Source organism: Adiantum capillus-veneris, chromosome 1 (genome assembly GCF_014529385.1).
Source record: "Adiantum capillus-veneris isolate H3 chromosome 1, ASM1452938v2, whole genome shotgun sequence".
Classification (NCBI taxonomy): Eukaryota; Viridiplantae; Streptophyta; class Polypodiopsida; order Polypodiales; family Pteridaceae; genus Adiantum; species Adiantum capillus-veneris.
In genome coordinates, this window is record NC_140931.1 from 112,966,935 (window position 1) to 112,992,092 (window position 25,158).

The 25,158-nt window shown below is 40.3% G+C and overlaps 1 protein-coding gene across 5 annotated transcripts in view; it reads right to left on the reverse strand.

Moving 5' to 3' along the window:
* LOC147465372 (phospholipid--sterol O-acyltransferase-like) overlaps positions 1–25,158 on the reverse strand; it is a 250,281-nt gene that overhangs the window by 101,131 nt on the left and 123,992 nt on the right. For all 5 annotated transcript variants that reach the window (XR_015189141.1, XR_015189143.1, XR_015189144.1 and 2 more), the window contains exons 8-11: positions 11,090–11,189; positions 10,922–11,019; positions 10,718–10,769; positions 10,568–10,639 (exon numbers count right to left, since the gene is read on the reverse strand). Coding sequence is in view for 1 of the 5 variants with exons in the window: in XM_086519722.1 (XP_086375848.1) it covers positions 10,568–10,639; positions 10,718–10,769; positions 10,922–11,019; positions 11,090–11,189 (322 nt within the window). In the remaining 4 variants the exon portion in view is untranslated. The remainder of the gene's footprint in view (positions 1–10,567; positions 10,640–10,717; positions 10,770–10,921; positions 11,020–11,089; positions 11,190–25,158) is intronic.

Consider the following 25,158-nt stretch of genomic DNA (forward strand, 5'->3'; position numbering starts at 1 on the left):
TGACTGATGCAAGTCTAGGCTAGGTCGATGTCGACGATGGCGATGACAAGACCAACGCTAGGGCTGAAAACTGAAGCTATTCATTTGCTGTCCAAAAACGCCCATGGCTTAAATCTGCTGAAAATCAAAACGCTGATTTGGGGGCTGATTTCGGCTGCTGAAAAACGCTGCTTGGGACTGTCAAAAACATTGAATTTCTGTTGTCATACGATGCTAAAAACGCTAGGAGAAACTGGGCGATGATGGGGATCTGAAAAAACGCCAATGCTGAGGGTTGCAGGAGATGATTACCTTGATGAAAAACGCCTATGGTGATAAGTCCTGCTGAAAACGCCAAATGCTGGGACTGTTGGCGAGAGTGCTTGCTGATGAAAAACGCTAGGGGAGTGGAAGTCTTGCTTGGAGGGAAACCACCAAGGGGATTCTTGCTGAGAAGTTGCCTGTTGAGCGATGGAGCTCCTGCTGCCTCTTCTGCCAATTAGTGCTAGCTTAGGTTTGCTTATATACAAACTTACTCAATTTGCCCTACCTACTTTCCAACAAAAGTCACTTAAAAATAATAAGTGAAATGTCAAAAATAGGAAAAATAGGCTAAATGCATTGAAAAATTCCCCTGAAGGATTCTGATGGGAATGCTTATGATCATATGTTGTGTGCAACCAGAGGATATGCATCTACACTAAGTGTCTGGACATGCACGGTCTGCGAACAGACTCACAAAAGTGCCAAAACACTTCTAATCTAGACAGACTGGACTGACTGAACCCTTGTCGTACTGTAGCTTGTCCACGGACACAGGGTTGGATGTGTCACGTGACATCCGGCTTGATACCTTGAAGATCTCCCGCTTTTGCGAGTGGCCAACTTTTCAAGCCCACCGCATACATCCTCAATAGTAAAAAAAGAAGACATACATGGGAGTGAATCATAAAATGGCATTTTTTCAGCATTTGATTGCTCATATAATTGCCTACAATGTGTGTATATATCCACAAGACTCAAGTTATCAAAATTCTCAACCCGCTTGCCCCTCAAGTTTCTCCAAAATCTTCCACATGCATGTGCCTTGAAAAAGTTGTTGCTTTACTTCCCATCTTCTTCTCTTCTTTTGAATCAATGCCTTGTATGTATGCAAATGACTTTGATAGTTGTATTTGTCCATAGTTGCATCAAGCTTTATCAAGGACTTTCGAGAATCTTGACATTCTTTATCAAACAACCTTTTGCGTGATCTATCTATATTGATATCATGGAGATGCTTTATAGCAAGGCATTCTTCGGCACAAGAACAAATAACTTTCTTGTAAGCTTCTCATTCAGTTTCCATGGTGCATCATATTGAAGCTTCTTCATCCATAAATTTTGCTCAACCATTTCAATGTACATAGGTGCCCGTTTAAAATGCATACATAGTGATAATTTCTCTTTCCTTTGGCTGAGATTATCATGCTTAGTTGCTTCTCTACATGAAAGGTCAATATATAATGTGCGATGGTCAGATTCCGAGGTCCATTGGCCAAACATAAAACTCTTTATGCGATATATGATGGCTTCGGAGAGTAGCATATAGTCAATCACACTATCCCCATTATGTCTCCTACATGTAAATCCATTGGTTCCACTCCACAAAGATACACCATTGGCAATGAACATACCCGTGCTATTACACATGTGTAAAAGTAACTTTCCATAGTGATCCGACTCTTTCTCAACCATTGAAGCACGATCATACAAGTGAACTTCCTCCAACTCTCTTGCAATGTATGGCATATCAAATTGTTGAGTATCATGTTGCAATGTTTTTGTGCGAGCATTCATATCCCCAAATACAATAACATCACCTTCACCTTTTAAATAAGCCATGTCCTCTTCTAAATCAAAAATGACTGATCTCTATCCATCCAAGCATAAAAGGGAGAATCATGATGAGGAATGTAGCTCGGCTACAAAAATGGGTGATCTTTTTGGTGTCATAATTTTCAGTCATACATTACGTTTGTACTCGTCATCTTTCACAATTGATACAAAATCTTCCAATCCTTTCTTAACCATACATGCTACCCCTCCTTGTCCTCTTCGTTGCTTAAGATTCTTTGACCACATCAATGAATGTACATTGTAATTCTCCAAGCCATTAATCCTTTGTGTGTAATGTTCCCAAGTTTCAACAAAAAGTACAACATCGGCTTTGCTTGTTAGTTCATCAATGCAAACCCTCGCATTCCATGGATATCCATTACAATTCCAAAAGCATATTTTCGATTGTAACTCGGTCTCATAGGTCACGCATCCCTATTTGCTCGAGAGACTTGCCTCCTTCTTGGACACATTTTGTTCATGAGAGATCTCCTTGTTTTTCTTATTCTTTTCCTTATATGCCTTGCGACGCATATTTTGTTACTTAATAGTGCAATCTTCACATACAAAACATTTTGTATCCCTCAATAAGATCCAACTATTATCAAGGATAATCTTTCGCTTGGTCTCATCGGGCATGGTGCATACAATTGGCCGTTCTCCCGAGCGAGGAGCTCCTTGCTTCCCCACTCTATGTGCTCCACAGACCATAACTCCAGACATGCCAAAGTGGGTTTTCAAGAAATCTTCAATAACAATGGCAAGAGAAGGAGGTGTCTCTAGCTTCTCTTCGGGAATTCCACGAATAACAATGTTCTTGGAACGTCGCTCCCGTTCCTTCAACTCTTCCACGTCCACATTCTCAACATTCTTTGTTTGAGCAATATCTTGCATGAGTGAGAAATTAGCAACCACATTGCTACCACATACATCAACCCAAGACTTGTTTGTGTATACATTTTTCATGTCGCATACATCCCGGCTCATGGTGTCAAATTTCTCTTCTTTCAATACATGGTCATGCTCTACTTTGCTCATCCGCTCCTTCAAAGCATTCAAGTCCACAAGAGAGCATTTACATTCCTTGATTTTCTCTTCAAGTTGCATCAAACGTGTTGTTTGCATCTCAAGTGTCCTCTTGAGATTCTCATTCTCAACCACAAGTACCCTTAGTGTGCCATTTTCCATTGCAAGTGCTCGTAAGTCTTCGTCACGGTCTCTTGCATTGATACCAAGTATGCCATGATCATGGTTTCCGATGTCGTTGGTTGGGTTGGTTGTGTCGCTATCTCCACACTTAGCAGATCTTAGATCATTTTCCACAATGATTGTGGACCTTGTTGAAGAAGAAGAACCCTCGCGAGTGCCGGAAGACATTGTATGTAAACTAAGAGATAAGAGTCAATTTTCTTGAACCTGTTCACTTCAGAAATGTTGTTACAGAAACGCCTTTCATAACTCTGAAAATTTCTGTCTTTACATCAATGCGTAGAGGGCTTCGTGCTCTTCGATTGAGACTATAGATCACCCAAATCGGAGTTCGGATGAAGAAGTTATGATCAAAAGAGTGAACACTGTCTACTAGGTCAAAAAACGACTGCCTCTTTTGTTGGAGAGAGAGAGAGAGAGAGAGAGAGAGAATTTGGCATGTCATGTCCAAACCACCCTCAAGGGTCCTCTTGCTCTGTTGTCAGAGCAAGTACTTTCTTTATTTCTTGCATAAATACTGATACAATGATCCTAGATGTTGAGATGTTGATTATACTAATGGGTACTTACTGGAGGTACTTAGCACTCGATGCTAACTGCTGAATGATGCAAACGCTGTTGCTTGAAGGCTGAAAATGATCCTACACTAAACTAAGACAGACACTAGACTCTGGTAGAAGCTTCTCTACGTGGCGCAAGTGCAATGTGCAAGTCTCCCTCTGTTAAAGGTGAGGCACAACTTTCGAACTTCTTTTGGATGCTTTCTGTACTTCTGATGCCGAATGCTTTTGATGCTTTTGGATGCATCAACCAATGAAAACTCCTCCAAACTTCTGGATACTGCAAATGTAGGTACTGTTGCGTTGTAAACATCGACCGTACGAGTTACTAGGTAGCCTTACTACTATCATAGAATATCAGCCTTGATGTTCACTCTGCCTTGGTTCTAGTCCTCTCGTGAAAATATTGCGGGTGAAGATGAAAGATATGGGTGTTGGGAGGTATTTCAAGGGTTGCTTGTCGATGAAAGTGGATACATGTTACATGCGAATGTAAATACAAAAGAGGGTTAGGGATCCTTGCATCACCCCCTTCTATATCCGCATAGCATGCAAGTAGATCTTGGTACTCGAGATCTGGATTTTTATACGTCCGAAGTTGATCTTTGTTCAAAGACATAGCGATGACGGGAGCGCACCCGATGCGCGATGGACTAAAAGGTGGGAGTGGCTAATAAGTCCGGCTCGGGACACGAAGATTCTTTGAGGAAAAAAATTGAGAGAGGTTCTACTCGAGTTCTTGGTTCTCCTTGGGTCCTATGTGTTCTTCCCTTGGCTTCACGAAGCCGAAGCACGCACAAAGCTCTGATATCAATATCACGTGCAACGAAAGTCTTTAAGAATTTAGCTCGGATCTAGTACTTCGCACAAACACAAAATTACTTTACTTCACTTGAAAAGAGAAACTGAACTGTGCACAATGAACGAGACAGGCAGATAGAGAGAGAGAAAGAGAGAGAGAGAGAGAGAGAGAGAGAGAGGAGACGACACAGCATGTCACGTCTCAACCACCCTCACGGACCCCCTTGCTTTGTTGCCAGAGCAAGTACTTTCTTTATTTCTTAAACAAAGGTTAATACAATGATTCTAGATGCTAAGATGCAAATGGTACTAATGGATACTTGCTGGAGATACTCGCTAAATGCTGAAATCGATACGGCTTGAAGGCTCAAAATTGATGGTGCGGTGAGTCTGAGGACAGAATGCTGAAAAACGCTTATGGACAGGTTGAGAAAACGCTAGTGCTAAAGTGATTTTGGTCCTTGGACTATAGGTACAGCGCGTTGCTCATTCTCCTCCATCTTCTGTCTCCTCTAGCGCCCCAAAGGACTGCCTATATATTGCAAAAGTCCTTGGTCGAACAACCTTTAAATCAAACCCACAATTTGGGAAATAATGCTCTAAAAATCACTTATTACTAAAATGACTTAAGAGGTGATTCACAGGTTGGAATGCTTAAATGACTATATTGTGCAAGAGAGAGTATGCAACTATGACCTCCTTGGGCATACAGTCCTGCTAGAGGCTACAAAGTGTCGCGCTAGATCCCACGCTAGACTAGGACTGCCTAGCAGAAGCTTGTCACCTGGCGCAAGTACAGTGCGAACGTGACAATTCTAGTGATATGGGACACTAGAATATGCAATATGTGGATGACCGCACACATAAGCAAATCCATATATTTAAATTGAAAAATTTTATTTTTGACATATAATTTTAACCATTATTTTTTTGACAAGTATGGTTTGCAGGTAACTAGGCGACTAAGGACGGTTACTTTCTAATAGAGAGGTAAGTAATGAAAATGAAAAATCACATGCAAATTACTTGAAGAAGGGGGTGCATTTGCTCTCTCTCTCTCTCTCTCTCTCTCTCTCTCTCTCTCTCTCTCTCTCTCTCTCTCTCTCTCTCTCTCTCTCTCTCTCTCTCGCATTGCGTATAGCGTGGATTATGTGCTCGTGCGATACGTCAGATATGTGAATCTGTGGTTTTATAGTTTGTAGCACGTTTATTTTGTTTTCGTAGGCTCTTCGTGCCTCCATCTACTGCAGACTCGAACTGAAAATAATGTGACTTGGACCATTATGGACAGATTTAGCAAGCAAGCTTACTTTATTGCAGTCAAGAAAACAATCAAAGCAGATCGTATGGCTAGGGTTTTTCTAGCAGAGATCTTCGAGCATCATGGGATACCCAAGTCTATTGTGAGTGATGGAGATCCTCACATTACAAGAAATTTTTGGCGTGCTTACGACCTTGGCTAGAAGTTGAATTTTTCTTTTGCATACCACCCCTCAAACGGATAGGCAAAGTGTGATCACTAATTCCACAGTGGCGAAACCCTATGAGTCGAACAGACACTCTTAACTCGGAGAAGTATTTGCCCCTTATGGAGTACGTGTATTACACTACCATACAATCGTCTACAGGGAAGACACCCTTTGAGATTCTTTGTGGTGAGCCTTTGCTTCCACCAATCCTTTTAACTAAGGATCAGATATTTGCAGCCAATGAGTTTGTCCGGGATATTGAGAGAGCAATATTATCCTCTCAAGAAAAACATACTAAACATACGGACAAGCATAGAAGGAATTTGAACTTAACGGTCGATCAATGGGTCTTACTAAAGTTTGAGAAAGCGAGACTAAAGAAGCAAGCGACTCATAAGAGCAAAGTGGTAAACCTTTCCCATAGTTTTTAGGATAAAGGGACCAATTAGTAGACCGTCCCCAAAAGGGAGATGAATCCACCCCCAATTTAGAGACAAAAGTTTAATATATTCTTGAAATCTTGCTTATATGTCCTCTTGTGATTTGTTGAAAAGTGTAATATTACTAGAGCTTGAGTGTCTTTAATCTTTGAACATCCTCAAAATTTGAATTTCCTCAAATTAAGCATTAAGAAAAAAAAAATTATCGATCTTGATATCATCTAATCCGTCTTTTCATGAGGAATCTCATTCAATCATCACATTTCAAATCTAGCACGATTTACAAAATCTCCCCCAAAATTACGTTTTTTTTTTTGTAGGTGTCTCTATATTTGCTCCTTTACCATATGGCCCGTTTAAGATAATTGAGCAAGTAGACAATGTGACATTTTGATTAGAGCTATCACCTAATTGGAGGATCCATAATGCTTTCCATGTTAGTTTACTCCTGCCATATGTGGAACCGCCTCCAAGTCAGTCTATCACTGAGCAACCTCCTGAGGTTGAAGAGAAGAAAGAAATACTCCAACCAGAGCAGATCATTCATCATCGAGAGCGGCCACAAAAGTCCGAAAAGATTACACATAAGTATTTGGTAAAGTTTAAAAATTATTCTTAGTGGATGATCGAGCAATAATTAGCATCTTATCCCGAAATTCTACAAGAATATGTACAAGCACTACACTTAACAACTATTTAGAACCCAGAGAGGTGTTGCTAAATGGACTTTTTTTTAAAGTAATTTCTATTTACTGAAATTAGAATATTTAAAATGTGTACACTTGAATCGTAGGAGTTAGAAACAATAGATCTACTAGAACTAACAAAAGCCACCAGGAACGGACAACTCTCATGTGTCGTATGATGGGTCACATAAAGCATCATAAAGGAGTTGTTTCGTAAGTTCGGTGAGAAAGATCAGGAAATTGCAACAAACTTGGACACCCCAAGTCAAGATTCTACCGCGACACAATAGAGATTCACTTCAAAACATTTCACAAAGACAACACGACCCGACGTAGTTCTGTGCCCAAAGATATTGGTCCCATAGACTGGCGCCCCTTTCGGTATTTCTTTTCATATTAATCTGTGTTCAAAGTACAAGAGAGTCGACAAGCACTCACTCTCATACTCTGCGTCCAGATGCTCTGAGTAATGAGGCCCAACCAACTTATTTATTGGTACAAGGGATGCCCAAAAGCAGAGCCCCAAAAATCTTAAACTCAAAAGCTTTTATGCCCAAAAGCAATTCCTTAAAAAACTTCCATCCAAAAGCTGCTAAAACTGCTAGCATAATTTCCAAAATTCCGTATAGAACGCCACGTCAACAAACCAGTGCAAAAAGCAAGATTTTTCGTACAACTGTCCCTACAGTCTGCCACGTCAACATGTCAACGCTTTTTGGACAGATTTTTCGTTGGCTGCCACGTCAACCTGTCGGCGCAATTCAAGGGTCCGTACAGGACCTACCACGTCACCAGTTTGTGACAGAAATAGGTATTCTTGATGCATCACATGATGGGTGACATGAGCATTAGATAAAGAATATTCTATTTGTCTGGGAGGAAATCCAAACCGGATAAAGGATTCCGCGTGAAGATGCAGGCACGAGAATAAAGACGGATTTTGAGAAGCTTTTTCTAAAAAGCGGGATATTTTTTAGAGCTTTCCGGGAAAGCACATGCTTTCCCACGAGGAAATCTATGTCTGCATGTATCTATGCATGAGATTGCGTTCAAGGGCGCCTAGGAAGTGTTGTGTAGCATTAATTTTCAGCTCACATAGATCTTAACAAGTTTACATTTTTTTATTGTGACCAACCACCCACTAAATAAGTGGCAGCCACTTCATAAAAAAACAACAAGGCTTATAAAAAATAGCCAACGTTGCCTCTAATGATTGAAAACAGCGAAAACTTTCTCTCTCCTCTTTCTAAATCAATCACCAACCTTCTCTCTCTTCCCCCTGCTATTTCAACACCCCTATTCTCTACTATTGTTGCAAGATAGTTTCCGGCCGCTCTCCAGAGCCTATAAAAGCAACCTAGCGCTCCACTCTCAACCCAGAATTGCCAGCGCAAAAGACTGAGCACATAGAAAAAGTGAAGGAAGCCCATGTGCAGTCTAAATTGCTACCTTCAGTCATTGCTCGCCTGCATTTTTGCTGTGTGGAAAAGGTAATTGCAGAGTATGCGTAGTTTGAACACACCCTAATTCTGCTTTGATAAAGTTGCCAAGTTGAGCAAAAGCGTTTAGAAAGAAGTTTTCCAAGGCTCTAGGGTCAAATAAATTAAACCTTTTTCTCCCTTTGGGTGGCCCACAAAACTGCAAAGCTGTTGAGATTCATCATGGGAAACGGAACGAGTCATATTCACAATCCATCCAATATATGGCTTGTTGGGTAATGAGTTGCGGATTGCACAGAGTGGGTTGTTGGAGATAGCCATAGAAAGTATGTCCTGCTTGGAAGCAACTAACATTGATTATTCTTTCTTGTAACCATCATTAACATTGATAATTCTTTCGTGTAACTCTCATTGTACTGGGATGAAATTGAAGTTTTGAAAGGTTTGGTCATTGCGGGTAGGTTTTAGATGGTGTATTTGTGTCATATGAATGACCTTGGAATGGAGGCTTGAGAGGTTGACCGGGTTATAATTTTCCATAACCAATCTATTAAATAGATGGTTTGATGTCACAAACGGGAACGCACACGAATGATCAATAAGCTGAAAATAAATAGAATATTGCCAAACGAGCCGAGGGAGAAGGTCGACACAATATTGGGGACCAGAAGATGGGTTGTCCCTAACCCCCCCCCCCCCCCCCCCAAAAAAGAATCTTTATTCACAGAGAATCCCTTATACAAGCACAAGAACCAGAGAAACCCTTCCGTTTTATATTTCAGACTCGATGGTCGTTTTCTTGCCGTTAGGAAATCCGAGAGGCGAGCTCTCAATTCGTTTCCTGTGTGTACTCAAATCAAAAGCTCCACAGAACGACCCGGATTCCATTCCTGAAATCCCGAAGTGTAGGCCAAAGCCTCTTAGCTCCTTCTCCGCGATGGAGTACCTAAAAGCACAAAAACAAAACCTTCAATTCCTAGGGCGTATTCACAAGCTTTATCAGTTGCTCCAAGTATGGAAAAGTGACCTCCGTACGTCAACTTCACACAATCACTTGCATTTTTCTAGTGGCAGTCGGCCTTACCACCCCGGAACATCTCAGTGCAGAGAAGGACGTGAGCTTGAATGTCCAACAGATGAAAAATGTGTAGTGTGAAAGGGAGAGCGAGGGCATTGTGTTTTCATTGGTCCAGATCAGAAAATGGAAGTTGGACATGGGCAGTCTGAACACTCCCTTAGCTATGAGTGACATTTGGCTCACTCGTGACTTTCACATTATGAAATTGCCTCACTCCAACACTCTTGCGCATCCCATGGTTTTACAAGAACTCAACTAGTTTGGATTCCTCAAAGAAAGTCATCACTTTGCCACATAGAGGGCAAACCATTAACTTGGATGTGAAGTAGAAGGTGGATATTCCTTCTTAGAATTAAGAAAAAAAAAATTGTTTTCTTTTCCTATAACAGCCCTGCATCAAATAGATCCGGAGGACCAAAAGAGAGAGAGAGAAGCCTTCCCTCATCTCTAGCCACAATCCAGGGCTATGGCAATTGCAAATGTTGGGGCAAAGAGCTGTAGACGAAGCTAAAACCCCTCTAAACCAAACCAACCAAAGCCACACACAACACCTCCCTCCTCTATGCCAAAATCTCCACCAAACAAGAGAAAATTAAAAAGCAAAAATAAACCAAATTAAGAACAAAAAAATCTCATAACATCACATGGACTGAGTACCACTGCCTTGGTCTTCCCCGATCTCTCCCTCATTTTCGATACTCCTCTCTCTCTCTCTCTCTCTCTCTCTCTCTCTCTCTCTCTCTCTCTCTCTCTCTCTCTCTCTCTCTCTCTCTCAATCACCTTGGTGCTCAGAGTTTCCAATCCCCATTGATATCATGACTCTTTCCATATCATTGTTCTTATCCGAAATTTGACACAAGTAACAAACAAAGGACCTTTGAGCAGACTAAATTCCCTACTTATGTAGAAATATAAATGTAACTAGCTCAAAAGAGCATCCTTGACTATGTATTCTTCTTCTCTGAAGGAAAAGAAATAAAATGCCTGCTTGCTTGAAGTGGAGTATGTGAAAACAATCTTTAACACACCTGAGGAACTCGAGTTATATTCACCCGGGAACCAAGCCACGTTTTGCAAAACGACAAAGAGTTGTATGGTAACTGCATGATCGAATACATGTGTCCTGGTTAGGATTGATGCCCCTGCTAAGCTTAATTTCAATATAACCACATACATACTGTTCCATCGCCACTAGCAGGACTAGGATTTCCTTCAACAGCTGCTCCAGATCTAAGAAGAGCAGAAAAATATGTTTGATAATGTATGCACACCCAATTTCCAGTATTGGGACAACACAATGACACACCCACTCCAAGTATATGCGGGCGCGCACGCACACACTCACAAATGTAGACAATGGCAGTCACTCAGTAAGGGTTTACCTGGATTGCAAAGTTCCACCCTCAACCTCATAGACAGTATCAGTAATGATCCAGTTGTCAGGGTAAGGTTTCCCCGTAGGAGCAAAGCGATATCCAACCTGTTAGACACAGAGGTCTGAAAAGAAGGAGCAAAAGCAGCTAAAACTCAAGAGGGAAGGATGCACTTACTTCTGTTTTCATATTTATGCCATAGGCGCAGAAGATGTTGCGGATGGGAGGCCTGCTCCATGGTGTTAAACCGTTCACCACAGCGTCTTCCAGATAAAACCTGTATGAGGAAGAAGGTGACAGACGACAGGAGAATGCAATTGAGAAAGGGGAAGGAGCCCATAGTTGCCCTGCTTGTGCTACCAACGAGAGTGAAAAGCTTAAGCTCTAGAAAGAATCCGCAAACAATAGTTCTCTTCCTGGCCTGCGAAAACAGGCCTTATCAGAGGCGAAAAGGGGCAGGCTTTAGACAATTTACTGTCTGCAGGATGGCGACAATGGACAAGTTTGCAGCATTTACTCGAACTCGCTCATTCCCGAATCCCGAATCCCCGTGCGTTTTTTAAAGGTTGCGCACGTTTTCCTCTGTTTTGTAGCTGCCCATTCCACCTCCAAATATGCAATGAAGAGGTGAAGAATTTTGTGCGTCATAAATGTGTTTGTCATATTGGTTGATAGTTTTTGGCTTTCTAAACGAAACCCTTATTGTTGTGTTCCGGATAGGGAGATTTTCATTGTTTTCAATGCACGATGAAGACTTACCTTTCATTTCACATCATGACATGTCTTTACTTTTCTTGCATTCTATTGTTTTAGAATGCCAAAGTAAAGCTTCACCTTGCATAATTTTAGTAAATTTTACTCACATATATGTTTTTTTTTTTGCATTCTATTGTTTTAAAATGCTAAAGTGAAGTTTCACCTTGCATAATTCTAATAAATTTTTACACACATACATATTAATTAATTCTTTTTATTTCACCTTTCATTTCACAACTTCACATGGTTTTACATTTCTTGCATTTTATAGCTTGATTCCAGACAGTGTTAACGTTCGAGAAAGTCTCTTTTATCAAGCGGCTGTTGATCGAGTTTCCTCCTCACAAAGAAGAAAATTGAAAATACTAGCAAAAATTTTGAGATTTGCAAAATTTTTGGACGACTTTCTCACATATTTCATCGATTTTTCTTCCGTTTACCATAGTTTGCAGCTAGCTAGTCTCGATTTTCAATTGACTCAAGACTAAGCTGAGACAATCCTTTTACAAACACTGATACCAGTTTAATTTAACCTAACAATTTTATCACTTCCTTATTGTTTTTGAAAGCTGTCGTGACCCTTTCACTTGTTGAGTTAATGTAAAGGACAATAGAAGGAACAAGTATACAATTGAATGGTCTCACCAAAATGTTAGTTCATGTTATATTGTTAGGTCAGGTATTTGGAATCCATATGCAATCCAAACTTGACACGTAGATTGTAGCATTGTGCGTTATTCGTTGTTTTAAATTATATTCTGAGAGCAAGTTAGTAAGAACATTGTAATCAAAGTTTTGGGTGTTAGCGTCAATGTTGAAATTATCGAGAAGGAGGATTAGAGTGTGCAAATGGTATGGTGTGCGTATTGTGGATAATATTTGTAACAGCAATTGTACTTGACTAGAGGGGCTATAGTACAATGTTGTTATTGTTAATAAATATTTATGTTTTGTAGTGAAGACATTGATTATACTTTCTATTTCATTCGTGAAGAGTGATATGATGGTGTAGATCTTTGTTTGTTTTTATGTAAAAAGGGAAACTTCTTTGCAACTTGTTGAATGAATGCGATTGTAACTAGGTGTTGTATTTGCATGCTGTAATTTTTCTTCCTAAAGACAACATATGTGTGAAGCCATCACACTATCACCATGAATTAAATTGGTATACTGTTTCTTAAGAAAGACAGTATTAAAAGTTTGTATTATCAAGTGGTTTTCACGATGAGTGGAAGTTTTGTTGAAGAGACTGCCAATTTTCTTAAAACTCATGTAAAATTGAATTGTCTACTTTAATATGGTCAAAAGTCGGTTCTTGAATGAGGTAGAGATGGTTAGGGTCCCTTATGCATGAAAGGGTAGTGTAGTGATTAGTCTATGTATTCAAATTTTTTGAGGGTTAAAAGTTGAAGTGTTCAACGTGAGGCCTTGTGCATAATGTATGGTTCTTTAATTCTCTAGAGATGGTGAGGATCCCTTACTCACAAAAGGAAAGTATAGACTACTCTGTGCGTTTGAATTTGTTTAGGTTCAAAAGCTAAGGTTTTCAATGTGAGGCCTTGTGCACAATGTGTAGATCGACAAATTGTGCAATAAGTTTGTCACTAATGATACAAGTAGTAGTATTAGTGTTGAGTGAATTAACTTGATCCAAATTAAGGTAGAGCGTATACTTAGCAACCTCTGGGCTTTATGTAAACAAGTGTAAAGCGAGGACTACTATGAGTTCTCAGAATTTGCTAGTATAGAAGATATATTAGTGGCCATTATATCTTCATGATCATATTCAGCAATATTTGCATTGGTAGTCTCTTGAGCATTTGTAACCTCTTTAGGGCTCCTTGTTTCATGAATAAAGATGATGGACCCTCAATATAGGTGTTTGCTATCACAAATAAAAAATACATTTTTAGATAACAATTATAATGACACAATTTTAACACAAGGCTTTTGAAAATGAGCTCACTTTGCTTTCTTTGTTTCTCCCTATTTTGAAGATAGCACATGCAACCACACCACTTCGGGTCACATCCTTGAGAGGTTTGGGCACAATCCCAAGGATGTATAAAATAATAAGACTAGGCAAAGGAGAACCACCACTTGTTTTTAGAGGTGACACACGTAAGCCATTAAAGCCACCATCCTATACCGAACAATGTACATGTATCCTGATGCCAATTTTGTTCACTTCTTAAGTAGAGTAAGGGACAATAACAAAATGTGTTAATGTTCAATGTGAACACTTGTGACAAATACTGGCAACTTGCAAATGATGAAAATACCATCTTTGAATTCCATTGAACGAATGCTGCTAAATTCATCACACATGGTTTCAACATTGCAATAATTGTCATCATCATGGTCATCGAATAAAGATAGTGAAGAGATAGAGCTATCAATTTCAAAAGAATATATTATAAATAGAAACTATATAATCAATAGTGGCACATTTAAATGAAGCTTGCAATCATATAAGTAATAGTTGGTGCATTTAAATGAAGCTTGGCATAGACACGAGCAAAGGATACTCATGAAAAATGTAATTGATCTTGCTTTTTTCCATTATCATCCATACAATAATGATTTTTTTTTAGTGCTAAGCAAAATAATTAAGTCTCATCATCATTTCATTAGAGGTAGAAGCAATGGAGGAGGCGATGGAAGGGCAGCAGAAAGAGCTAAATCTGCTGCACTTGGAAGAGGTGGGAGGAGCTGGGAGGTGGTCACTATTTGCACTATTTATCAGTTAAATATATAACTAGTGCAACTATGCAATAATTACAACAAGTCTTAAATTGTTGCATATAGGAAAAATAACTGGTGCACATGGGACTACGCAAGAGACACAATTATTTCAAATAGTAATTGGTTGTGATCACACACAACATATTATCGGTTCAAATAATGAAGGAAACCTAAGCCTTTTGTACCTTTATTTCATGCAACTGAGTTCCAAGAGTGAGCATGCGAGTGTATGTTCGGCCAAAGGAAACTCGTTGAAAGGGCATGGGGACTGAACATGCTAATCTCCACCCAGCCATGCCCTATATAGGCCCTTGGCCTGCTAAATATAGGGACCCCCTTGTCTACATGTCCATCCTGGCCCTTGGCCGTGATTGGTCCTACCCTTGTCCTGACATTACTCCCCCCTTGGAGAAGTGTTTTCGTCCGCGAAAACACAAGTGATGGTATCTTCATAAGAACACTAATGTTTTCTACCGTAACATCCCTCATGGATCCAACGGTTCCTTTGAGCGGAACCCGGTTTAGTAGGAGGTTCAATGAAACCAAGAGTACCATCTTGGTTTTCTACATTGTTGTCCATTTGTAACCATCTGATGGTACTGGTTCCTATCCAAACATAGTGTGTAGACTCCATTTACAACACTCATGAGCGTGGTAAACGAGTTTATCACTACAAAGATGTACCAAAAAGAGTACCTCTTGTTACTTTCCATGAAAGTAACTTGCTGACATAACTCATCAGCCAAGTTTAAATCCTTGACTTGTTCCCAAATTTCATCAGTAAACAACCCCACCCTAACGAGTGTCAAGGTTGAGAACCTGACCTATACATGAAGAGACTATCGAGACAACATGCATTAACTTATAGTGAGCAAACTCTAAGTAGAGCAATAAATGCTTATTGATTGGATCACTTGGTGCTAATGTACGCACTTTGCATATCCTTCACCACCAGATTACACTTTGTAATCTGCCTATTTGGATACTGACAGTACTAAGGTGTGTTTCCTCACACTTTGTAATCTGCCTATCCCCTTGGATAACTGACAGTACTGAGGTGTGTTCCCTCACACTTTGCAGATAGTCGTCCCAAATGATTGGTAAGTGGGAGGCACAATATCGTGTAACATTGTTGAGGAATCAACAATGTCCGGAATAACCATCGTGGTTAACTTGAGAAATCCACCAACACCCAAACTGAGCCATGACCTCTATTGGGGATTAGTAGACCCAAAAGTAATCTCATAGAGATACTTGCAGAGAGAGTGCAAAAATGCTTCATAAGCAATAACTTGAGGAATATGCATGCCATTCCAAATCAGCCTTTGCTAAACACTAGGGCCCATAACACCTAGTGTGCATGCATTTAGCAAAAAACAGATCCGAACCAGTATATCCATGGTGATCCTTGCCAATACTTATGGTAAATGTGATGCGCCTAGCACACATTAAAAAGGAATGTAAATAGTTCTGAAAAAAACTAAATACTTTCAATTGCAATCTTTTGCAAGCCTTGCTGAAACATCTGAATCACAATAGAAGGTGAAACATTGATCACTTTCAGGTACAGACAATGAAACTTTTTCATTAACAACTTATAGCCTTGCTATATGTATAAACAACCGTCTGTAATGTTGTTTAGCAATACTTGTAGCTGAACAAGTCATTCTAAGTACCCAACAATTTCTGGCCACTGAAATTGCGCCTGATACGTCGTACTGAAAATGGTCTAGAAAACAGATTTGACCAGTACATAGGGACTTTGTTGTGACACATATTTGAAATAGGGGGTGCTAGTGTCAGTCTCAGAGACTCATATTCGCCACATGTGGAATATGTCTCAACTAAGGATGTCTGAAAAAAGAACATCCTTCGAGTACAAAATGTACTTGTGTGTGGAGGTAACTCTAAACACACTGCAACAAAAGTGAGAGGGACCCTCATTCATTGCTCCACACTGGCTAAACCGAACTCCTTGAGTCCCTAGACCATGTTGTATCCCATGTGACAACATGTGCCAAATCGAATCCTACAAGTGGATTGGTAACAGCATAATGTACATTGCACACTATGGTCCAAAATACTTGTTTCGACATGCCCTTGGCATGGCCCTGAAATATTCAAGCGTATTTAAACGACTTGAAAAAACCAAGCAATGCATACTAAAAAGTGGAATAACACCAAATCAATAGATGTGGACCTGGAGATTGAACTGAATGTTCACTTACCCGTATTCAATTACAGAGGAACACGTCGTCCACGTGTGAAAAAAAAACAAGCAGCTTGCACTGGAAACCCTGGGTGTTGCCTTTGCAATCCAAACCCTTCGATTAGAATCTACGTAGTCAAACCCTTTGGAAAGACCCTTTGTAGAAACTGGTCGATTAGTAGGTAACGGTAACCAACATAGTCAACCGTGTACCGAATGATTGGAATCAACTTGAGAAGATCGAATTTTTCCGCTATCTCGTGGTAGATTGCGGGATTCTTTCCTTGAAAGTATAATGGCAAAGACCAAACTGTGATCCTCCATTACCATGGGATTGTGCCCCAAAACTGGGATGCCATAGACACTCGTAGTGCTATAGAGAGAGCAAGAAATCCACACAAGTGAGATGCCTAGCTTGTATCAACGGCCATGCTGTCCCAACTGTTTGCTGACTATAGACCCCATGGTATAGATTAGCTGATGTAAGTGTAAGAGTATCGAGAACTCAACTTGAGCGTTGCACTAGAAACATATAGTGCAAAAATGACACCCTAGACATCCGTACTGACAAGACTCTTACTTGTCCAACAATATCGATGTGTACTTCCCTGGGTAGAGCTGTTCGATCTTGAAAACAATCACCCAAAGAATGCCATTACTTAGGTCTTACCCTTGGCCTGACAATGGCTCTTAGCCAATGTAGCTCATAGCCATGATGCAAATTAGTGTTCAATGGACAAACCGATGAATACGAATTTGAGTAGCATCTTAGTCATGTGTTAGCTGAGAGGTAGAGCACCTTGGCTCAGGTTGACTCACGAGCAAAACATGTATCAAAAAGTTTCGTAGAGGATTTGCGTTGTTCGCGTGAAGAGAGAGAGAACAGAAGCATGCTGGGCTGCGGAACTTTCCTTAAGGTTTTAGAGGGTGTACGCAAGCTGTGTGCTCTTACGCATCGTATGTCTAAATTGCAGCGTATTGTATAAGTAGTCCACAGTTTTCAGGTATGACTCTCTCGTCAAGAAAGGTAACAGAAAAACAGAAAACTCATTCCGACCCACCTACCATGCAGGGGTCATGATTGTATGAGGATGACTTAGCATCGGCACTTTGCCTGTAAAGTAAGTCCTAGAGGTAGGTTCCTTTTAGTGTTGTGTGTTGATAGCAACCAACAATCATATTAAACAATCCCTTTGTTTAGTCTGTCCGTGACAGAGTTGCAAGTGTGATAGCGGAAGCGTAATTCATGAGGCGGTAGAATTGAATCCACCTAAGTAGCATGCCTTGCATCCAGTATCGTTAGCCCTTGCTGAGAGGGATGACCTCAACCGTGAGAACCAAAACCATGAGTGCATTGCACAATGTAGACTGGTAGGGATTCTGATATTCCCTATTTTGCTAGTTCCCCAAAGCCTTGCTTCATATGAAATTGCCAAAGCACTTTGCTTTGCACAATGCGAGTAATTGCCAAGTAAAGTTTAAACAGGAAAAAAACAAGAAAAACTTAAACTTGGCTAACCTAGTCATTGTTGCTGCAACCAGTTGTCATGAAATTTGGAAGGAAAAACTCGTTCCAAAACGGCTTATAGCCATATCTGCACAGACTATATCCTATACACCTGTCTGATACATAATGAAATAACTGCAATATGAATTAACCTGCACAACCACATTGCCTATTTCTTCCCAATTTTGTATGGTCACACCATATGCCAAACGTGCAAAGTCTCAATACAAAATGGAGCAATTATGAAAGCCATGCTTCACATAAATACTTCTATGCTCATAGCGAACAGATATTCTTGCCAATTTACAGAGCAAAAGAAAGTCGACCTTGTTGAGCATTGACTGACAATCGACCTTGTTGAATTGGCCCCATGTACTGAAAAGCAGAAAAACTTGCAAAATTATTGTGTACCTGCTTGGCTTGATTACCTTGTCCTTGATATATTTGTAAATATTGTCCTTGACCTATATGTAGATATGGATCCCTCCTTTTGGAATCCTTGCTTCCCCCAAGTCAGAGACCATGCTTGCCTAGCCCGTACTCGCTAGGTAACTTTGCCTTGTTGGAGCCTTGTTTCCTTGTGAAAACATGTTGCTTCGAAGCACCATCGTGCAGCTTATGACGGTGGTATACCGAAAGTAATTCCCACCAATTTGTGGCTTTGTCAAGCAAAATGCCATACCCATACCAATTGCAGGCATGGCCTGTACTTTCTTGAATGCAATTGGATGACAGTACCAATTGGTAGCAACCTCGCGACCGTTAACCATTCATGCATGTTTTGCGTGAAACTTTAGTCAAATACAAAAATTGTAAACCATATTGAGATGCGTACCTCCCTTGCATGTCAAATTTATGCAATGGCATTTGGACGAATCTTCCACTCCTATGACAAGCTGGTTGCTTTCATGATCGATGTACTTTGCATTCCTTGCATGTTTCTTGCCTCTTGCGGAGTGTTGTGGGAAAGGCGTCAGTGCGTCTACTGTCTTGCATTCGAGAAATCCACTGCAACCGAAATTCGCACTCACTTGATAATTGTTGTGAATTTCTGAGGTTTACAAAAAAAGTCTACATGTTGAAGATCCGTACTGCTCCGTCCCCATACAATGGCTTGGTATGGTGCCGTGAAGCGTAAACGAAGAGGTGAAAATGGGGAGGGTGAGCCCGTGGGCACCCTCCCTTAGTTTTTTTTTTAAATTGCCCAAGGCCAATGGCCTTAGGGCGTTTCTGTGTGAAAACCAAAAATCCCTTAAGCGATGGCGTTCTCTGTCGCCTGCGCAGGAAAAGAGTCGATGACCATGCGCTGTAGAGCCCGAACCCAGGGCGGTCGTAGTGTCGAAGAAGATGGAGCAGGGCAGGGCGAACCCATAGAGCCCATCTGCGACGCTTTTGGAGGTGACGGACCTGCCTTGCTTCCCTCTGCTAGGGGTGCTTGCACACGGCTCTTGTCTTCGTCGTCCCCGCTTGTCTAGAGCTTATGCACACCATGCGCCTCGTCCCCCTACCGTGAACACCATGGCTTGCATGATATGCAAGACCATGCATGGCACGGCTTGCTGTTGAAATCAAGGGAGAGAGAGAACGGGAGAAAAGGCCATGCTTCTTCGTTGCATGCTTCATGAGTGAGATCAAGAGAGAGAAAGAGAACGGGAGATAAGGCCATGCTTCTTCCCCTCCTCCATGGTTGCTCCCTCCCTGAGCTCTGATACCAGTGAAAGGGCATGGGGACTGAACATGCTAATCTCCACCCGGCCATGCCTTATATAGGCCCTTGGACTGCTAAATATAGGGACCCCCTTGACTGCATGTCCATCCTGGACCTTGGCCGTGACTGGTCCTACCCTTGTCCTAACACTCATACACGTAGGTGGAAATGCAACTAGCTACCTGTTTTCGAAGGGAAAGAGCGCCCACAATCATTGTCGAACCCACATTCAATTGGTCTCAATGCCTATGTTTTAGAAGAGAAAGAGTGCCCACAATCATAGTCGAACCCACACTCAGTTGGTCTCAATGGCTATGGTGCCATTGTATCATTCATGATATAAATATAATCAAAGTAATTATAGAGACTCATTACACACTAATGACTTAATGCAAGACATGCAAAAATTGACACAGACACTTGATTATGAGTGTATACAAAAGTTCAATTTATAGCCTTGAGCTAAGCATCTTTACACATAGAATGGGTGACATTGCAGATAAGCCAACTATTTGGAGATGTTGATTATGTTTGCCCCTTCTAGCCAGTTTCCTGTTGGATTCCTCACTTGTAATCCTATTATGATTCTATAGATTGTAAATATAGATAAAGCTCACAAATTATGATGTAATTGGATTTGTCCCACTTACTTTTGATGTAAATGTATACTGTCCATGGGAGCTAAGCTTAGGTATCATTTTTAGAAGCCCTAGGTATAATAGTCACTTTTTAAGAAGAAAAAGGAAAACCTTATGTACATGTGAAGTAGAAAAGTGACTAGATCTACTTTGCAATTAGTATATCTTACAATCCAATAATCCAAATCAATTTCCTATAGTGCATTGTGTTTCTCTCTTCTCGCTCTATCTTTTGAGTGTATTCATTGTCAATTCGTGAAGGTTTGCATATAAGCTTTAATTTGTTGTTTTAGTGTTATATTCACGTTTAAGTGCTAATCTTTTGATAAAAGATTGTTCTTAGGCCTTCATGATACTCTTAGACCACTTTTGCTCTTGTTTTGCTGACTTGCAAATCAATGAATCAAGATTTATGTACCTCTCAAAAATGGGAATATAGGGTCCAAATAGGTTCTATCATCCTTTGCCTATAGTATCCTAGAGTTTTGTAGCATTCCAAGCTCGTTTAGTTGAAAAACCATCGAGTGATTACTTGGTGTGAGGCTTGACCATGCCTAACGAGCTTGGTTGTTGATCGTTGGTTCATGGTTTCTCTTGTGCATCTTCCTACATAGGCTCACTTTGTTATGATTGACAACCCAATGGGTCTTCGTGCCCCATCCAGGTCACTTCCTTGAGTATTGACATATTGTGCACATTAGTGCCAAATAGCTATGATGTAGACGTTCATCGTGGGGATTTTCTAACACCAACTAAGACTGCTAACTAGGCTTTCCACATAGGGCACACACATGGTCTTCACATGGCTTATTGACACATGAGATACAACAAAAGCCCGCATCCCAACAATCCTCCCCTATGTGGGTTTTGTTGCATAATATATCCCTCACACAGACTTCCTCCCCTCCAAACACACAAAGGGTGAGGTACACAAAGTCTTTCCTAGCACAAAGGGTATAAATGCCCAATTCTCCCTTAGAACACAACTAGGTAGAGGGAACACAAAATCTCCCCTATACAAGGAGGGTGTATGACACACAATTTTTAAGGCTACATACATACACACAGGGTTTTATTTTGTTGGTTGGTTTGGAGGATTTTCTCCCATAAAAATTATGTAACTTCATTGTTGTATGTTGCCACCATGTTGTCGTTGATTGTTGTTGTTTCACCGTTTTTTGGTTCCTTTTTGTTTGGAGTTAGTGGTGTTTTTCTTGACTATCCATATGTGATGCATCACAGGTGATTGATGTCTGTGTAGGCATAGTATACAAAGCATAGGTGCATTTTTTTGCAGCCCATTAGGAAACGTCTTACTGTCATAAAGGCAACAATGCCTGGCCTTGTGACAAGAATGGGGATAAGTGCATAGGCATGGATATATATATACATACATACATACATACACACACACACACACACACACACACACACACATACACATTTCATTTGCAAGATCAAAATGATTCATTAACATGGCATGCATTGTGTACAAGGTGTTTTGACAAACAAATAGCAACCAAAGACAAGTTTTTTTCTTTTTTAGTTTTTTTTCCCCCTTTTTTTGATCCTCATTATTGTACTCATGCAAAGAATGAGAGCACTTCACAAAATTGGAGCAAAATAGCATGCAATGCTCGAAAGCACCTGCTCAAAATTCTAAAAAAGTGCCCTAGAAATGATAACTCAAGTTTGGTGTCACGGATGTGGGAAGGCCGCTATGACACATTCAAAAATATATGCTCACTTTTTTAAAAAGGTGAGCTTAAAAAAGTGTCTCAAGTTTGTTGTTGAAGATGTGGAACGACCCCCTTGACACCTTATAAAATTATAAGCTCACTATTCAAAAAAAGTAAAAAAAAAATAAAAAAAGGTTGACATGAGCTACTCTAAAAAATAGCGGGTGTTATCAACTACCAAGAAAGCAGGAATACCGATTGTAATAAACCCCACAAGTCGGAGTCAGGAGCACACATGCTGGTGATTGTGGAAGGCTACGCGTGTTTGCTATTTCCCATTGTGAGAAAGGTTGATATAATCTCAGAAAAAGCCATCAGCGAGATCACAACGTGTTAGAGAATGAGCACATACAGTTGCGCATCTGAACAACACGATTGAGAATGTAGGTTCAGTGGGTCTTGATGGCAAGGCAATATGGCATGGATAACAAATATGATTGGGGTTTGCAACAAATGTGACGATAGCATACATGGGCATGTGCAAGAAATTTGAATGAAGTAGACAAGTGAGTTTAAGCAATAGAAAATCAGCGAGTGCAGATAATGAAGGCACAATCGATGTCAAGGTTGACAACGGGAGGAGTTGTTGCTAAGAATGACCAACTAGCATGTCAAAAGTTGTGTGTAGATATCTATGTGTGATGCAAAACCCCCACAACATGACGAGGTCGCTATCCATTGCCTAAGCAATGAGCAAAGTGTTTAGCCCATGTTAAGGCCATGCACAGGCTTCCATGTCACTATTGATGCTCCAAAAAGTCTTTTGACTTTATTGGTACTACTTTTCACACACATACCTATTTCTAAAAAGAAGAGATTAACTTTTCTAGCCAGTGTTAGTAACACTATTAAGAATTGTGAAGATTAATCATCTCACATTTGATCAATTAATTGCATGAGCAAATAATGACCATAACATACATTGTTAGGCTCAATAAAATCCTCTCAAAGGATACTCTCCATAGACACTCTCAATGCAAGTAGGTAACCATCGAGCATTCAAAATGCTCAATCAAAGACATTTACAGATCAATAATGCAAATAGGAAATGCTCAATCAGTGAGCTTATTAGAGAGTGCTAAATACAAAAACCAACATTGATTTAGCTCCAACCAATTAGAAGGGTAGTGGCTCACGACATAGACTCAAGAACATGCGCACACCAACTAATTAGAAACTAATTATTCTCATTTGTAAATGCTAATGGAGAGAGTTAATGAGAACTAAATAGAATCTTATTGTCAATAAAATGCTAATAACTCTTTGGCTTTTATACCACTTGTTGGTATCAATGGCTATGGTGGAAAAGCCATTGTACCATTTATGATATAAATATAATCAAAGTAATTAGAGAAACTAATAATACACAAATGACTCAATGCAAGAGAGCTAAACTTGACACAAACACTTGATTATTGGATATGGATACTTATTGAGAGTCTATGCAAGCTCAATTTATAGCCTTGACCTAAGCATTTTTGCACAAACAGAGGGTGACATTACACATAAGCCAACTAAGATTGGTTGCTATGTTGTCGACATGGTATTTGTTGGGGTGTAGGCCAGGTGGCCGTGGGAAGCCACCCTTACCTTTCCTTTTCTTAATCAATATAGGGAGAGAAAGTGAGAGAGTTGACTTACTCTCTCACTTTCCTCTCCACTAACACAACTCTGTGTGCAGCTTCTTCTTCCCCAATTCTCTTCTCCCTTCTCTTGCATCCTTCCCTCTCTAGCACACTGCACACACGCGCACTCCGACCACATCATGTTGTATCAGAGCTACGACGATGAGCAGCACACGCGTCTACTTCCCCACGAGACAAAAGCGACGGAGCTCGGCTATGGCGGCTTGAGTTTGACGACGGTGAATACGGCTCTACGGCATCAGATCTCTGCTTAGGCATGTATATTTAGCTTGTATAGACCTTGTGTAGCAAGCCATTGCTGAACTTTGCAGAGAAAGAGCAGAAACAAGAAGTGGTGCATCTCGTTTTTGCTCCCAAAACAGTGTTTTTTGCATATCTCCGTCACACGGAGTCGGATGAATACGATCCAAGAGTCTAGGTTGGGGTTTTGGCACATTCTGTACACGATGGTCATGTCTTTTTTTTTTTGTTGAAATTCTGATCATAATTATAGTAGGAACAACAACAACAAGTTTATGCTGCATTTTTGGGTCGAAAACAGATATTTTTGGCATATTTCACACACCTGGACTCAAATATATGTGATCCAAGATTCTACCCCGGGGTTTTGGCATGTTTCGAATGCGTTGATTATATGAAAATTTTGAAATTCTGAGTGCTAAATTTTTTGCAGCAGCTTGTCAATAATCTCGACATTTTGCAATTTGATTCCTATATTGTAAAGAGTGATGTGGTTTGCATCTTTGGCTATGTATGGAACATTGTGTTGATATTTGAGAGAGAATTCACCTTGTTTTTGCGTATGCAAGTGATGATTTGGGATGTGACTTTCGGATCTTTACACATCTGGATGCGATTTTATGCTCATTGTATGATAGTGTGGAGCATTCAAAGGGCAGTTTTTTTCACGGCTTATGCAGTTTCATGCTATATACGCATTTGTGGATACATCTTGAGCTCGGCATAGCTCGCAGGTAGCAGATTCACAGGTTTACAGGTGTTTTTGAACAGATATACATACATAGAGCCACTTGTTCAGGAGTGAGCTAGTTTGCTAGACTTTTGACAACGTATGTAGACCATTTTGTAGATCTGTTTACTGAGACACTGAGTGTCTATCTTTATGCCATTTGCTAAGATTTTTTGAGTTTTTGCTCAGCTTTCAAGGGTAACTTTATCGGATTTTTACCAGATTCTCGCCATGGTTTATGCGTATCTGCAGTTTGCTCTCTGATGGTTTAGTGGTCGAGATAGACTCCCACTTTGACAGTGATCGAGTGTTTACTCTCACTTGATAG